This window comes from Phocoena phocoena, chromosome 17 (genome assembly GCF_963924675.1).
Source record: "Phocoena phocoena chromosome 17, mPhoPho1.1, whole genome shotgun sequence".
In the NCBI taxonomy this organism is placed as follows: domain Eukaryota; kingdom Metazoa; phylum Chordata; class Mammalia; order Artiodactyla; family Phocoenidae; genus Phocoena; species Phocoena phocoena.
In genome coordinates, this window is record NC_089235.1 from 79,799,793 (window position 1) to 79,817,204 (window position 17,412).

The 17,412-nt window shown below is 61.0% G+C and overlaps 2 protein-coding genes across 2 annotated transcripts in view; both read left to right on the forward strand.

The window, feature by feature from the left end:
• Positions 1-1,067: 1,067 nt before the first annotated feature.
• Positions 1,068-3,579, forward strand: GLI4 (GLI family zinc finger 4). The gene is made up of 3 exons (XM_065895329.1): positions 1,068-1,194; positions 1,885-1,986; positions 2,666-3,579. Exons 1-3 carry the CDS (start codon positions 1,068-1,070, stop codon positions 3,577-3,579), a joined length of 1,143 nt encoding a protein of 380 aa, XP_065751401.1.
• Positions 3,580-10,060: 6,481 nt separating this feature from the next.
• ZNF623 (zinc finger protein 623) overlaps positions 10,061-17,412 on the forward strand; it is a 281,848-nt gene continuing 274,496 nt past the window's right edge. Inside the window, 3 exon segments of the mRNA XM_065895161.1 lie at positions 10,061-10,156; positions 10,242-10,398; positions 10,401-10,512. Coding sequence (XP_065751233.1) covers positions 10,061-10,156; positions 10,242-10,398; positions 10,401-10,512 — 365 coding nt within the window.

Here is a 17,412-nt window from a genome sequence, read left to right on the forward strand (position 1 = left end):
GCCAAGCGCCCCGATTTCGTGCTCTTTCCGGCGGCGCACAGGCTCCAACCTGGGAGGCGGGGTGGAGGAGGGTTTGCTCCTGGGCCGGTGCCGTTTGTGTCCCCTCCGCCTTCAGCCTGTTGCAGCAGCGTAGACGTTTGCACTGGCGTCCCTTCGTGACCGCCACCTCCCCTCAGAGCCCGGCTAGGGGTGACCGTGCCCTTTCCCAGATATTTAAAATGTGGCATACCCAGATGTCAGGACTGCAGACCCACCATGTGTCCACTTACCTGGCTGTGGGTGATCCTTCCCATCTTTAGGGGCTGAGGTCGGGGGCTGACCCAGGAGGCCCCCACTGGTGAGGAGCCCTGTGGCGTCTGCCTCCCTGCTTCCTTGAAGCAGGTACTGCCTGCACCGTTATTGGATGTACATTACCTTTCGTCCTTCCCCTGCCCCTTTTCACTCCCAGATAAGGCCTCCTACTTCATGGAAGTGTGAAAGAAAAATCCTCATTTTAGACCAAGCTATTCCTGCAAACCAGACTAAAGAAAAGTATCTTTGACCCCAGAGGAGGCTCGGAGCACCCTGGGCGGGGCTGGGATGTGAGGGGTCCCAGCCTGCGGCCTCTGAGGGTTTTCCTCTCTGGAAATGTCTCGTTAAGATTTAACCTAGGACATTCCTGCTCCGGCAGGCAAAGTTCAGTTTTTTGCTCTCCCCAGGGCCAGCGGCCCCCAGCTGTGATGGGGGAGGTTTTTCTGGGAGAACCAGCTTGCTTCTCTCCATGGGCAAGGCCTTGGGTTGGGAGGACATTGCAGGCATTGCTGGGGGGAGAGCTTGGGTTCAGTTCGTGTGGGTGAGCTGGTGCTGTGCACATGGTAGAACTAACACACCAGGGGCCCCGGTGGCCTCGCACTGTGGGCCCCACAGGTTACCTCTTGGCGTTTAGTCCCTCCCCCGGGGGAGGAGCCTCCAGCTCACCAGCGGCTGATCGGCCCCACCCCGCACATCCCTCTGACCCCCTCATCTCGCCGTGGTTTTCGTTTCCCCGGCTCCCAGGTGTGCACTCCTCCAGCAGGCCTTGGGGGAAGATGGCAGCCCTGGGGGACAGTCAAGAGCCCTCTCATGTCCTGTCCACTGTCACTTTCGAGTCACCGGAGACACCTGGAGCCTGCCACCACCACGAGGCCCAGCTTCACCTCCACGGCCATCAACATGGTACTTGCCTCCCTGCACCGTCACTGCGGGCAGGCAGCTCACTGGGCACTGGGGCTCCTGCACCCTGGTGCTTGGGTCGGGACTCGGGCAGCAGTGCTTGAGGCTAGGGGTCGAGCTCTGTGAGCAGTGGCTCCCTAGAGGACAGTCCCTTGGAGTATGTTTCTTTAGGGGATGAGGGGTGCAAAAAAAGAAGCCTCGATGGCCAGGCCTGTGTGAGAGGAGACAGTCACCTTATCTCCCTCTCCGAGCCTTTGATCCCACGCCAGGAAAATGGTCTCCAGAGTTCTGGGCAAGCTGGTTTGGGTGGGGACCCCCAGGGACCTGCAGGGATGGAGCCATCAGCCTTGCTCCGCCCCCCGGCAGGATCTGGGGGTGTCCAGGTGTGGAAATAGCCGACAACTGGTCGGGGAGGATGTCCAAGCCCTGCGGTGTGTGGTGCCCCTGGACCCTGCTCACACGCAGCCGTCAGGGAGTCCGGGGTCCCTTCCCTGCCCCATGTCCCACAGGAGGCCTGGCCTCACTCCCCTCACAGTCGAGGACACAAATCAGCTCTTGGTAGCCAGGACGAGGGCCCAGGTAGATGTGTTCTGTCCCACTCAGCGAGCCTCCAGAGGGCAAGGAGGTGTGTTGGGGGGTACAACCCATTCTAGAGGAGGGGGAGATGAGCCCCAGCCCCGCTGTGACCCTCAGGCTTCCCCGGCTGCAGCCCTGAGGTGCTCTCCCAGCCACCACAGGAGGAGGGTCTCCGGGACGTGGAGGAGGTCCAGGCTGGCAGAGACACCTGCTGGCCAGGTGAGCAAGCGGAACCTGCCGCGGGGCCCCGCCCAGAAGCGCGTTTACCTGCGGCTGCTGCACTCCAGGCTCTGTGCAGCGCCCACCACCGCTGCCAGGCCCCGAGGCCCCACTTGTCCCTGGCTCAGCGCTCACTTCTGTCCCCCACAGCCCCTCCCCCCGTTCAGTCGGTCTTGTTGCTGACACTTTCTAGGCTGTGAGAGCAGCGCAGACCCCCATATCCACCTGCCTGTCTGGCTAGAGTGTCCGACTTGGCAACACTGGCCAGCAATTGGGGAGTCGTCCTGGCACCCCTGTGTACTGCCCTTGGCCTCCACTTGTCCCCTAAATCGAGCTCTGGTCCCCACCCCCTTCCCCTGGGGCTTCGCTCATCCAGGCCCTCAGCTCCTCGTTTCTCTCCCTCCCCACCCCACCCCCCGCCTCTCTCTCCTAGAGAAGCCCTTGGGGTGTCCTCTGGGGGTCCGTGGAGCAGCTCCGGGGCCGTGTGGGCAGCGTCCTCGGGATCAGAGGCTTTTCTGCTTGGCTCTGAGTCCGAATCTCCTGTCAGGCTGCCCCCCTCCGCATGCGCACGCACCCTGTGTGTTCTCACCCTGGTGCCGTCATCTGGAACGGGGCGGGGGTCCCCGCAGACGGACAGCCGGTGGGCGGCTGAGTGCTCTCCGCCTCTCCCGTTTCTCAGATCCCGAGTTGGAGCGCGAGCGGGCCCCGTCGTCTCCCCAGCCGCACAATCCTGAAGATGAGGTGGACCAGGACACGGGGGTGCTCAGGACCCTTCTGAGGAGCCTTCCCCATAGACCCAGGTGTGGGGACAGCTTGGGGCGGGAGTGCAGCCTGGAGCGGCCGTTAGGGCCCCGCCCCCAGAAGAGAGGCACCTGGCGTGGGCCGCTCGGGCTGCAGGGAGCCTCGGGGACAGAGGGCGGCCCGGGGCGCGCCGACGAGCTGGCGGGCAGCGTCGGCCGGGGCTCGGGCCTCGGGGCCCGGCAGAGCGGCCCGCGGGGCGGGAAGCCGCACAGGTGTGAGGCCTGCGGGAAGAGCTTCCAGTACAACTCGCTGCTGCTGAAGCACCAGCGCATCCACACGGGCGAGAAGCCCTACGCCTGCCACGAGTGCGGCAAGCGCTTCCGCGGCTGGTCGGGCTTCATCCAGCACCACCGCATCCACACGGGCGAGAAGCCCTACGAGTGCGGCCAGTGCGGCCGCGCCTTCAGCCACAGCTCGCACTTCACGCAGCACCTGCGCATCCACAACGGCGAGAAGCCGTACGAGTGCGGCGAGTGCGGCCAGGCCTTCAGCCAGAGCTCCAACCTGGTGCGGCACCAGCGGCTGCACACGGGCGAGAAGCCGTACGCCTGTAGCCAGTGCGGCAAGGCCTTCATCTGGAGCTCGGTGCTCATCGAGCACCAGCGCATCCACACGGGCGAGAAGCCCTACGAGTGCCCCGACTGCGGCAAGGCCTTCCGCGGCCGCTCGCACTTCTTCCGGCACCTGCGGACCCACACGGGCGAGAAGCCCTTCGCCTGCGGCGCCTGCGGCAAAGCCTTCGGCCAGAGCTCCCAGCTCATCCAGCACCAGAGGGTGCACTACCGGGAGTAGCGGGCGCGGGGCCGCGCGTCAGCAGCCTGAGGTCGAGGCGAGTTCCCGCGGAGGGCTCCTGCCTTCGCGCCTCCTGGCTGGCGCAGCCGGCATCTCGTGCGTGTCCCGAATAAAGTCTGTGTACTTGATGGACGCGGGAGGAAGGCCACGTGGCTGCCCCCCATCCCTGAGGGCTCCTCTCGGCAGAGCCCACCGCATGCCCTAGCGACCGAGGCCTGCGGGCGTCGTGACTTACCAGAGCCATAGCCAGGGCGGGGTCAGGCACCCCAGGACGGGTGGTTTCCAGATCGGGGTGTGGGGGCCCGGGCTGCCCGCTCTCCACCTGGGCTGTAGTCTCTGGCGGTTCGGTTTCCTCAGGCATCTGGGAGAATGTGTGTAGCATGTCCTCTCTGCAGCAAGCCCTCGGATCTGCTCTGTTTGCCTTCTCACCCTGCCTCTGCACCTACTGGTGGCTGCCTGAGGCCAGCGGGCTTCAGTGGAAGGTGGCCCTGCCCAGCCTTCATAGCTGCCTCCAGCCCCAGGAAGCCGGGGCCCCAGGGGGTTCCCCGCTTGACAGGTCTAGGCGACTGCAGCTGGGCATTGGCTGTAGCCGGCTTCAGATCTGCCATGACTGCCCTGTAGCTCCCCAGCCCCTGTGGTAAAGGGGAGAGCCCAGCTGGGTGGGGGCGCCTTCTGTCTGCCTTCCTGCCTGCTCCTTCCTGGACAGCTTTGGGACCCCCACCCCTGCCGCCTGCACCACACACGGAGGAGTTGCCCGGCCCCTCTCCAGGGTATAACTCCGCCTCGCCCCCACATCCTCTTTCCCAGCGACCCCAATGGAGAGCCCTGTGGTTGGGCTGCCCCGCCTCTCCAGGCTACACTCGCAGGGCCCCGAGGCCATCAAGCGCTTTGGACTCCCCCACGAGGGTCAGAACACCCCATTGAGTCGTGCACTGACACCCTGGAAGACGAGGGACATCCGCCTTCTCCCCAGCCCCCTGTCCGTAATACCACGTGGCTATTGGGTATCGTGAAGCGTCCACCTTGGGCAGCCAGGCCGCGGAGCGGGCGAGCAGAGCCCCCAGGGCTTTCCGGGGAGCGGTGGCTCAGCCTGTGCTCCAGAAGGCTCATCCTGCAGCCTCAGCACCAAGGCTGGACTCGGATACCTGCACCACAACCGGACTTAGCGGGCAGCCCCAGAGCAGAGCCCGGCGGTCCTCCACACTGTCCTAGACTGTCCTGGAGGTGGCCCGGCAGACCCTCGGTGACGGGACAGGGACAGGGCGGGAGCTCCCAGGCCACTGAGCAGCAGACGTGCAAGCTAGGAAGGCTGCCCAGAGGAGGGGAGCGTGGAATCAACCGCCTCCAGCTGCAGCTCCTCGGTGCCAGGAGGTAAACTCTCAGCAAAGGCTCTGTGTCCGCCCTTGTCGCATGCGGCCCGCCGAGATGGGCTGAATGGCATTTGCATTTGCCGGCTTGGGACCGGTTCTTTCTCGAGGGTTCCATCTGATGCATTCAGCACTTCCCGGGAACCTGGAACGCCCGGCAGGACCGAGACAAGGACTCCTCAGGGCATCTTCTCTGCCCGTTGTGGCTGCGCAGGTTTATCAGTATCTGGCTGCACAGGACGTTATAGTTCTCGACCCCTGACCGCTCCTGGGACGTGGGTACAGCCCGGAGTCTCTGCACTGTCCTCCTGCCTCGTGTCAGGCACAGACGTCACGCCCCTTCTCCCCCGCCATCGTCATCCTCCGGTTCCAGCTCTGTGCCCCGGCCTGCTCTGGAGCCTCTGTCCAGCCCTGGTTGCGAGTGTCTCTAGCTCAGCGGCCACTGTCCCTCGCCTCCCGCTGACCCTGTTATCTCCAACCCCATGGGCTGCGCTCCCTCCCACCTGGGCCCGTGTCCTCGGCTCCAGCCAGCCTCATGCTGTTCCCTGAAGTGACCCACTGGTCTCCGGGAGACCAGGGTTAGGGTTGCCCAGGCTGCCCTGATGCCAGCCCAGGCACTTACTGTCCCTCACAGAGCCTGTTTCCTCCTCTGGAAGTGGGGACAGCCATCTGTTGGCACCACACAGGGTGACTGGGAGGATGGCCATAGAATCCTTTGCACGCCACCAGGCAGACAGCAAAAACCCATAAAAGGGGCTCCTGGAAAGGCTCTGTCGACAACCAGGGACAGGTCAGGAACACTGTTGATGGACAGCCTCAGCAGAAAGCCACCTGGGGCCAGGGCCGGCCACGGCGAGTGTAAAAGAACATTGAGGGAGATGGAGTGAGGCACCAGGAAAGCGGTCCCTGTGCGTTTCAGAGCCCAGGAAGTGGTCACTTGTGTAGGGGCAGTATCTCCTTTCGGCCCTAGAAGTAAATAAAAGCCCTATAGGAGCTTGAGCCCTAAAGAAAGGTGGCCCTGTGAGGAGCTCCCAGGGCCCCGCACAGGGAAGAGGGTCCAGGAGCTGACAATCCATCTTGGGCTCTGTGCAGTGTGGAGCGGGCTGCGTGTGCCTGTGAGTCGGGAAATAACGACAAAGCTGGGCCTAAATGTGGACACTTTTCAGTTGGATACAAGGGGTTTTATTTTTACATGATATAAGCAGTGTGGCATGATGGTTAAGAGAATCAACTTTGAAACTTAAAGCCCAACTCTACACTGAAGTGTAAGGTTGGACAAGCTGTTAGTCTCCAAATTTGTTTTCTAATTAGGAAAAAGAAAAAGATGTATTAGGGCTCTCCAGAGAAACAGACTCAATTGGAGAGATAGGTAGATAGGTAGGTAGATATTCTTAGGAATTGGCTCACGAGATTATGGAGGCTGAGAAGTTCTGAGACCTGCAGTCAGGATGCCGGAGACCCAGGAGCGCCAATGGCATAGTTCCAGTCTGAAAACCGGCAGGCCCAGGACCCAAGGAAAGCCAGTGTTTCAGTCCAAGTCCAAAGGTAGAGTGAGACTGACGCCCCAGCTCAGCAGTCAGACAGGAGTTCCGTATTACTTTGTCTTTTTGTCCTATCCAGTCGTTCGGCTGATTGGCTGGGGCCCGCGCACGTTAGGGAGAACAACCTGCTTTACCCAGGCTGCTGCCTCAGATGTTGATCTCACTCAGAATAACGTTTGGCCAAATATCTAGACGCCCTGTGGCCCAGTCCAGTTGACACATAGAATTAACCATCTCAAGCAAGGATAAGATTGTACTCAATGCCACAGGGTTGGCCTCATTCCTCCTGATGTGGATGTGCTCTCTCCCCGTGACGCAGAGCAGAGCTCAAAGCCCCCCCAGACCCATTTGTATCTATTTTCGCCACTAGAACGGTAAGGGAGGCGTCCCAGGGAAGGGCTCTGCTGGTTCCTTCTGGGCTCTCGTGCACTCGCTGTCCATCCCTGGGCCAAGGGCTGTAATGAGGGAGGTGGTCCAGAGATTGTCATTCAGCCTGATTCAAGGTCACACCCATGGCTGGCTGCAGGATGCTGGGATGAGCAAACAGAACCATAAGGTCCTCTGCACACGTTTTCAATACCAGTATTGTCCACGCGCTTGTCTTTTTCAGTTGCTATGCAACATTCCATATTGGGCTACCTCAGTATCCCAAGGGTTTCGGACTTTGAGAGACCCCAGATTAATGATGGCCCAGGGGTGGAAGCCAAGACGTGGTCTATGGACTCATCTGCCCTGTGCCGTGTGCCCCAAAGCAGGTGGGCAGGAAGGCAGGCTCTCCCCACATCCAGCTTCTAAGGACATTCACTCTACTTTGTAGCCCAGCTCTGCCACTCATTTCTATGCCACCTGGGCAAGGTCCGTATCCTCTCTAAGCTGCATCGGTAACTTGGCGATAGTGATTCTATGGAATACGTCACAAGGTTCTGTGAGCGCTAAATTAGATCGTCATGTGAAGAACCAGCAGAGCACAGGCCAGAAGCACTTCCCACCTGGAAAATACACATCCTCCCTCATGATAGTTTATTACACTTATTTATTTCCATCCCATTCATTCAGTAAACCCTTTTTGAGCACCTGCTCTGGGCTGTGCATGTCCCCATCTAGGAGGCTGCTTTTCCACACAGCACGTCACACCCAACTCTGTCCTCGGTGCGTAGCACGGTGGTGGCCTGGGCACTGCTGCATGGTTAAACAGTCACTGGGGTCACCCAAGTGTATCAATGGTCAGATCCCCTGACTTTATCTTTTAAACCCAAGGCTGCAGGCTAAATCAGATCTGGCAGGACTTTTCCAACTCCACTAGGGAAAGTGAGACAAACTGTTCTTCAGAGGTCTCTGACAGGGGTCTCTGAGCTGAAGGAGGGATTATGCCGGACCCAGACCCCTGAGGAATGAGTATCAGAGGCTCCTCCTGGGGGCAGAGTTTGCTGAAAAACACATATTCCCAGGCCCCACACCAGGGAAGACAGATTCAATAGGCCTGGGGTGGAGCCAGGGAATCCGGATTTAGTTCTGACACCCCCAGTGAAGTTGACAGTGTGCCAGGCTTGGGAACCTCCGGTATCATCTAGTCCCTCAAAGCAGGTGCACCCGCATAGGCAGTGGTCCAAGCCCCACTCAGACACCACCTGGAGAGGCAACCCGAACTGCTGGACAGCTCTGCCCTCTCACCGCCAGCTGCTCCCAGCTCTGCCCTCGGGGCCTGTCGTAGCCTGGCTGCACTCACCGGTAGGGAGAACCCCCAGGATCTGAAGGCAGTGGTCAGGCCAGGGTCCATCTCCCCGCTGCGCTTCTTTTCTAAGCACTCAGTTCCCTCAGCTGGTCGCAGGGTTTGTGGACTTGCCTTAGCAATGGTCCAAGCCAGCGTGCGTCATTCCTCCCCAGAGCCCTTCCTACGGCCTTCCTGGCCCTACTCGCCGGGTCCTTGCTCTTTCCCTCCCAAGGTCTCTGCCTCGCCGACTTCTCCGAGGCCCCATCGGCAGTGCAGCCCAGCACCTCGGACAGCTCCAGGGACGCGCGCACGCCTCCGGGCGCAGGTCCACGGCCCTGAGGCTCTCCGGGTCCCCCGAGCCTCAACCCGGGACTCCGCCCCAGGAGCCCGCCCCCCGGCCGCTCCCCTGGGCGAGTCCCCCCGCGGGGACCCCCGAGCGGGTCCCCTGAGCTTCCTAGAGCTCCCGGAAGTGCCGGCGGCGCGGGGCGGGGCTCCCTGTGGGCGCGGCGCGCGCTTCCGGCTCTCCCGCCGGGGCCCGGGGAGCGGTGGGTGAGAGGCCCCGCGGTGCTGGTCGCTGGGCCCTGCAGCCGGGCCGGCGGGGGATGCGGCGTCGCGCCCGGCTCCCTCAGGCCTTCCCTCCCGCCGTCAGCACAACCAGCCCCACGCGCCCCCCGCCGCTCTCGGAACCATGGCCGGCGGCCTCGACCCCCGGCGCCCGAGCTTCGTCCGTGCGCGAGGAGGGCGCCCCCGGCCTGCTGGGCCCAGGGCCTGGACGGCCACAGGCCAGGTTCCCAAACCATGCTTCTCCCACTCCTTATTTTAGGGAGTCCGCTGGAAGATTTGAAAATCCCGGGAAAGCCCGGGTTTCCCTTTCAGAGAAGCTCATCCTGGAGTGTCCAGGTGGACCTTGCTAAGTCCAGGCCAGTGTGCCCTTGGGGAGAGCATCTGGCTCTGGGCACGGCCCCATCTGCACAGCTGGGGTGTGTTTTCCCCAGGACCTCTCCACGGATCAGCACGAATCCTCATCTCACCGATGGCAGCGCTGTCACCCGCTGCGACCTCACCCCCCACTCTGCCTGCCGAGGGGACCGGGCCAGGCTCTCCTCTTCCGGAGGCGGGGACCCAGGGACATGGTACACCCCTCTCGAGCCCCGGTCTTTGTCCCTTGGGCCACAGGTCCTGACCTTACATCTGTCATTCAGTGTGCAGCCTCCTCGGGCTGTTCCCAGCGCCCCCCCGCCCCCCCCCCCCCAGCGCTGCTGCCTTGCCACAGGGATCAGCGAGGCCCCGGATCTCAGGGGAAATGGAAGGCTAGTCCTCAAGGAGGACAGGTTTTAACAGAATTCTTTTCTTTTTTTAAAATTTTGTCTTAACTTTAAGAGTTTATTTGAGCAAAAATCGTTTGGAATCAGAGAGCACCAAACTGGAAGTGGTTAGGAGTGCTCCCAGATTTGTTTTTCTTTAAGAGTGTTTTGGGACTTTGTGTCCTTCTAACACCCTTCCGCTCCCTGACTTTGATCCCTGCATAAGCCCATCCCAGACAGAGGACCTAATTTCCTTGTTCCCGCCCCGCTGATTTAAATGAATGCGGCCTTTGCCGAAGTCTCTCCATGCTCTGGTTCAGAGTCTGGTGTCATTTGCTGCCTCCCTTTCTGGTTTCAGACCATGAGGACGGAGTTCAGAGTGAGGAGCAGATTCCGGGGCAGAACCGCAGGGTGTCCTGGGGACAAAGGTTCTAAGGCCCGGGCCACAGGTCCAGGGACCTGCCGGGCCGTGCAGAAGCCATCGGGGTTCACAGGGGCGAGCAGGGCTGCCACACAAGGCCTGCGTGCACCAGGCAAGTCCCGAGGAAGAGAGGAACCATGACCGCCAGCCTGGTGACCCGCCAGGAAGACCGCGCAGGAGGGAGCCCGGGTAGCTGCGACCCAGCTGGAGGAGCCACTCAGAATCCAGCAGGCGTGGGGAGCCCCGGCGGGCGAAGCAGCACTGCACCGGGCCGTGCGCCCCGAGGCCTCCCCATGAGGGGCCCACATCCTGGGGCAGTGGCAGCCTCCAAGCAGGGAAAAGCCTCCCCAGTGCCGCAAGTGTGGGGGGGCTTTCCGCCGCAGGTCGGACCTGGTGAAGCACCAGTGGGTCCACACCAGCGAGAAGCCCTACGCGTGCGGCCACTGCGGGAAGGCCTTCGTGCAGAGCTCTCACTTCACGAGCACCTGCGGTTCCACAACAGCGAGAAGCCCCTTGCGTGTCAGCAGTGCGGTCAGGCCTTCAGCCAGAGCTCCAGCCTCGTTCAGCACCAGCGGGTCCACACCGGGGACAAGCCACTGGAGGGCGCTGTGGACGCTATGGATGCCTGCCGCGCGCTGCTAGGGGCGCGGGGAGAACAGCACGCGGACCATCGCTGAAGGTGGCCCCTGCACCCCAGTTAAGATGCCGGCGCTCGCCCCCTCGCCCGCACCCTCCCCCAGCCCTCACTGCCCCAGGGCCGCCCAGGGAAACAAGTGCGAACTAGGATTAATATGCCCAAAACACATGTACGAGCTGGTCCTGAACGAAATATTTGCGGGCTTGTACTACGGGTACTTATCCCCGACCCGAAACTGTCTTGTCCCTTTCATAGAAATGCACGGGGTTAACCGGCACTTGGCAGCGAGCACTTTGCACTCTGAGGCCAGGGGGCGGGGCGCCGCAAGGGGGCGGGGCGCCGCAAGGGGGCGGGGCGCCGCAAGGGGGCGGGGCGCCGCAAGGGGGCGGGGCGCCGCAAGGGGGCGGGGCGCCGCAAGGGGGCGGGGCGCCGCAAGGGGGCGGGGCGCCGCAAGGGGGCGGGGCGCCGCAAGGGGGCGGGGCGCCGCAAGGGGGCGGGGCGCCGCAAGGGGGCGGGGCGCCGCAAGGGGGCGGGGCGCCGCAAGGGGGCGGGGCGCCGCAAGGGGGCGGGGCGCCGCAAGGGGGCGGGGCGCCGCAAGGGGGCGGGGCGCCGCAAGGGGGCGGGGCGCCGCAAGGGGGCGGGGCGCCGCAAGGGCGGGGCGCCGCAAGGGGGCGGGGCGCCGCAAGGGGGCGGGGCGCCGCAAGGGGGCGGGGCGCCGCAAGGGCGGGGCGCCGCAAGGGCGGGGCGCCGCAAGGGCGGGGCGCCGCAAGGGCGGGGCGCCGCAAGGGCGGGGCGCCGCAAGGGCGGGGCGCCGCAAGGGCGGGGCGCCGCAAGGGCGGGGCGCCGCAAGGGCGGGGCGCCGCAAGGGCGGGGCGCCGCAAGGGCGGGGCGCCGCAAGGGCGGGGCGCCGCAAGGGCGGGGCGCCGCAAGGGCGGGGCGCCGCAAGGGCGGGGCGCCGCAAGGGCGGGGCGCCGCAAGGGGGCGCCTGATCCTGGGAGAGCAGGAGCAGAAGACCATTCAAGAGTTTTGGGCTACGAGCTTAGTTGAGACTGGTGGGTGTTTTCTCTGGTTATGGTGCTGAGAGAAGAGGCTAGAGCACAGGCCCGGACATGGATAACGTTCGTGGGAAGTGGCCGCAGTGGTTCTCCGGATGCCTGCGCTCAGGTGAGTCCCCTGGAATGCCTCGTGGCTTGTGGGAGCGAAGGTTCAGGAGCGGAAGTCGGGCTGGCGTTTTCGGAGTGTTGCTTTTGCTAAGGGTAGCCCTCAGGATACTGGAGGTTTTCCCTTGTGATGCGTCGGCAAGCTTATTTCTAGTTTTTGGATCATTTTTTAAATATTTATTTATTTATTTACTTATTTGGCTGCGCCGTGTCTTAGTTGCAGCACACGGGATCTTAGTTGCCTCGTGGGGGATCTTTTTGTTTCTGCACGGGAGATCTTTAGTTGCGGCTTTCCGGCTCTTAGTTGTGGCATGCAGGATCTAGTTCCCTGACCAAAGATCGAACCTAGGCCCCCTGCACTGGGAGTGCGCAGTCTTAACGACTGGACTACCTGGGAAGTCCCTAGATCATCTTTTTAAGATGTTTTAATTTGTATGTGTGCTTTATGATTTTTATAATTTGTTACAAATAAATGCAGTGCGTGGTGGGCATGTACTCAGCGTTTACTGATGGCTCTGCAGCGAAAAGCCTCAACACATAGGGTGGGCTGGCAGGAGACTGGTGCGGGGAGCCCCGTTTGGGCGGGATTGCGGGAGAGGCTCCAGAGGGGCCCCGGGGTTGGCGGGGAGTCCAGAGTTGGGAAGGTTGCGGGTTGCAGGTTGCAGGTACTGAGGAAGCTCAGGGCTACTCCGGCTTCAGCTCTTGCATTCTGAAGCTGGTTTTGGTCCCAAAGAGAAAACTGTTTAGGCTGTTGGTGGGGGTTCAGACTACCTGGTTCCTCCCCTCCTGGCCCTGCTGCTGCCACCCAGCCGCCCGCTGGAAGGCCTGTCCACTGTGCTCGGCCCTTCATCCCTCCCCCTACGTCATGACAGGACTGTAGGCCCCAGCTGCTCGGGGCAGTAAAAGGGAACTGGGAAGACCCAGCGGGCTTCGTCCACCTTTCTGTCCTGCACCCGCAGCGACCAGCAGCAGCATTCCAGTGGCACCTGTTTTGTTGGCCCTGGATGGAGGAAGACGGGCAGAGCAGAGCCGCTGACCAGTGGTGAACAGGGACCTCTGGCTTCCAGCGGGGAGATTCAGTGCCCATCTGTCAGCACAGCGCAGTCAGGCTTGACTGAATGAGGTGTGGTGATTGCCTTCTCCATGTCCCAGCTCCTTCCTCTGGAAACACAGCCTCTCTGGGGGTTAATATCAGAAGAGGTGATGAACACAGTGTGGGGCTGTTCAAGGAGAGTGTGGCTGGGAGCAGGCAGACTGAGGGGTACCTGCACCGTCCCCCTGGGGCTGTTAGTGGAGGGACAGACCACATGCGCGCTTGGGGCCTCAGGCCAGCCTGAGTTCAGCCCTCCGCACCTCGTGCTGGCCCAGCCCTGGCACCACTGAAGCCTGTCCGGCCCTCTGGGCACTGGCCAGGGCCTGGTCCTGGAAGCTGAGCGGTCCCACATGAACAAAGCAAGCGACAGAAGCCCCTCGGCACTGGCTCGGGCAGCACGCAGGATTAAGGAGCTGCTTCAGGACCCCCAGGAATCTGGATTTTCTAGGCTGTCAGAGAGGTCTCTGGCCCCTCCCTGCCTCTCATCTCTGCAGGCCCCATGTGGCCCCGGGCTCCAACCGCTGACCGGCCTTCCCCAGGTCTGACACCATCTCAGCCCGGGCTGCAGAGTACAGAGCCCTCGCTCGCCCCAGCTCCTGGAGAAGCAGGTGGTGGGGGTTCCAGAGTGATCTAGGGGGAGAGAGGGAGAGGAGCATTCCCAGAAGGAAGGGGTCCTGAGCAGAAGCAAGCCACAGGCCCCCAGATGCACCCCTGAACCTGTCGGAAAAGAAAAGCCAGTGCATGTCCCATGAGGAAGCCGTCGTTGTAGCCTCTGAACAAGAAAGCTCCCTCCGGGCACCTGGTTGTAGAAGCGACACGTGCGTGATAGGAAACTGGGCACGTGGGAACATCTGGAGAAAAAAACCTTTCGCCACCTGCGTCCTGGGGTGTGGTCGTCGGCCTCATCTGCACCGTCGGAAAACAAACTCAGTTTGCAATTTGTGACCTGCTCTGGGGCTGAGAAACAAAGCAGGCCTTCTCCACGTTCTACAAGATCATCAGTGACTGCCGTTTGTCAAGATTTCACTTTTTGAGAAAACTTTTGACAAAGCCCATTTTCCCTATTATATAAACAGAATATGTCATAGAAAATTTGGGGAAACGTAGAAAGAAATCACACTAGTTCACACCACATGGCAGAAATGTACCTTTTAGTTTTTTTATATCTATACAGATTTCTTCCCCGAATCTTTTTAGAATGGATTGCATCCATTATGTCTCTTGGTTCCATAACCCTTTAGTGTGTATTTCCTATATTCAACGACATTCTCTTACAAAACCACAGTGCAGGTACCAAATCCAGGTAATTGGACATTGATACAATGCTCAACAAAGCAAGCCTTCTCGTTGTGCTCGTGGCATTTTCCCTCCAACCCAGCATCCATTCTGGGATCCTAGCCTGCCTGTGGTCACTGTGTCTCCTGAGGAATCTATAGTGTGGAGCGGTTCCTCAGCCTTTCTTTTCTCCCGAGATGATTTATTACTTGCAAGGGGAAAATGGTGCCCACATGGTCAAAAAACCAGAGGACACTGACCGTGTGATCAACATGGTCACTAGCCAGTGAAGAGCCCGTGGACACCATGTCCCTCCACGTGACGCCCAGAGGACACATGGTTGCAGGATTCCAGCTGGAGAGGTGCGACCTGTGTCCAGTGATGCGGAAAGGGAAGGGAATGGGCAAAGCTCAGAGGGAGGCGAGAACGAGCCTGGCGTGTTCAGGGAGCGGTGAATGGTTTCACAGTTGGGGGGAGCTGGAGGAAGAGGTGACACTGGACAGGTGGGTGGAAGCTGATGGAGGTAAGGCCTGCTGCCATCCGGGCACTGGGCCACCATCAAAGGCCCAGCCCAGCTGTGAGGGTGCCAGTCTCCACCCATGCTTCTGTCTGGGCTAAGAACCCGGGGTGGGTGCCAGAGCAGCAGACTTCCGTAGAAGGAGAATCTTGCGGAGGGACATTGTCAGGGAGCAGGGAGTCATTTCAAGGGCTCTCTGGGCTGTGGGGTTTCTGGAAGCAGGTTAGAATGAGGTGGCTGAGGAGAGACCACAGGAGTCATCTACAGGAAAGTGCCCAGAGCACGGAGAGACAACTCAGTGATGAGCTGGGGACAGGACATTCGTCGCCTAAGCCCCACGACACGTGTTTAAGGCAGACGCTGTGAAGGTTTCCCAGCCGGGATTAAACACAAGAGTACCCACTCTGCAGAGGACCCCAAGGCCACCGTTCCTGTGGGAAGCCTGCAGCCCCACGTCACGTGTGGAGCCCAGAGAACTCCCGACCCTGGGAACTGAATCCTGCCCACAGCCACGTGAGACCCCAGGGGAGACCCCAAGTCGTGGCCAACACCTTGCCTGCAGCCTAGGAGAGACCCCAGCCCAGGACCGGCCAGGCTGTGCCCGGACTCGTGCAACACAAGGAAGCCGTGAGATCATAAACGCTTGATGCTTCAAGCCCTTAAGAGTGTGGTCACTGAAAACCAGCGGGGAGGGAAACCCGGAGAATGTGGCGCGGCGGCCCGACGCGCGGGAGGAGGGGGATTTCTGCGCTGCCCCTGGCTTAGGAGGGGGATCCCCCTGCGGAGGACCAGCCGCTGTGAGGCTCTGGCGCCCAGGCCGGGCAGGCTCGGGGCGCCCTCCCCTCCCCCCTTTCTCCACGAGCGCTGACTTCATGCGTCAGTGCATTCGCTCATTCCGCAGTCAGCGAGGTCGCTTAACCCGGCTTACTCCCCGGACCTCAGGCCTGGACCTGGTGGAGGCCACGCGGCCCGGGGCGGGGATCCGGGAGGCGTCCCAGAGGTGCGGGGAGTGAAGCCCTGCAGGGGCGGGAGCAGTCGGTGTGAAGGTGGCCGGACAGCAACCGAGGGTCTTGCACGCGAAGCTAGGAAATCCGCGCATAACTCGCGAAGGCAGGCCCACCCACCTCCCACCCCGCGGCCTCCAGGGCAGCTGAGGGCGGGTCCTCCGGCGCCCTAGAACGTCACCGGAAGTGCCCGAGCCGCCCGGGAGAGGGAGGCGGCGCTTCCGGCGGGCGGCGGGGGCTCCGGGTAAGTGGCGGCGGACCGGGGCTTGGGCAGGGCTTGGCAGACGGTGGGCCGCGCCCGCGAGGGAAGCAGAAATATGGGCGCAAGGACGGGCCGTCCCTACGGGGCACGGGGCCCTTATCTGTCCTGGGCTCTCCCTGCGAAAGGGCTCACATCCGGGAGGGGAGCGTAAGCGAGGGGGCGGCCCTACTCCCGCCGTGTGACGGCCCCGGGGACAGCCTTCCCCGCCCTTTGTGACGACCAGTGTGAAGGCCCCGGGACAGCCTCAGACAGTTCCCTGAAGTGAAATCACAGTTTAATTTTAAAGCCTTTGTAAATCATCGAATTACCCGCCGTCCAGTGCACTTTTTCTTCTTCCAGCGGTTTATGAAGGTGCCTGTTTCCCCTAATTGTCTATATGCTCATAAGGTGCCTTATGGTTTTTTTTAATAGTTACTTATTTTAGGCTGCGTCGGGTCTCAGTTGTGGCTTGGGGGAACTTCCGCTGAGGCACGCGGTTCCCTCGTTGTGGCGCCTGGGCTTTTCTAATTGCGGGCGCATGGGCTCCGGAGTGCATGGCTCCGTACTTGTGGCGCTCGGGCTTAGCTGCTCCGTGGCATGTGGGATCTTAGTTCCCCGATCAGGGATGGAACCCGTGTCCCCTGCACTGGAAGGCGGTTTCTTAACCACTGGACCACCAGGGAGGTCCCAGCTACTTGTTTATTTTCTTCTGCTGGTTACCTGTCCATAACTTTAACTAGTTTTTTCGTGCTTTTTCATGTATATATAGTGGGTTTTTAGATATTGAGGATATGAATCTTTGTGTTGCAAATATCCCTCCCTTTTTTTTTTTCTTTTTGTTTTTGACAGTAAATATCCTTGTGTAGTTAAATCTGTCACACTTTACCTTTGGTGGCAAGCTTAGCAAAAGCATTCCTCCATCCAAAATTGCACCATTCAGATCGTTACTTTTTTGGTTTCATATATTTATATTCAGATCTCTTGTCATTATCAAGAAAAAATATAAATGCGTAGAAATTTTTCCACACATCCGAGGACTGACGAAAGGTGCTCGTTGGTTCCTGGTGGAGCTGAGACCACAGTGGGCAGGTAACAGGTGCTGCCACATTTATCTCTGCTCCTAATCTGCTGGGGCGCAGGGGTGGGGGAGCCAGCATGGCCTAGACAGTTCCCAGAGGGTGTCCCGTGGAACACTAGTTTCTGGGATGTTTGCTTATTCAGACCTTGATTTATAGTGAGGTGGCTCCTTCAGGGCCCTCTGGGCAGGCTCTGACCCTCCCTTCTCTGAAGGTACTCTGACCTCACCCCCACTCTCCCTGTCATTTTCTCCCCTTTCTTTCTCTTTCTCCGAGGCAGGTGTCCTACTCCTGGTGTTTCTGCAGGAAGCAGTAAGCAAAGCCCCAGCCTGAGTCCACAGAACGCCACAGAGAGGGCTACCCTGATGGACACGTGCACGGGCGAGGGAGGCAGGCAGGCCCAGAGGGCCATCCTGGGGTCAGGGACGTGGGGACAGCTTAGGAATCGGGGCTCCCAAGTCCATCTGCCTGGCTGCTACTCTGGAG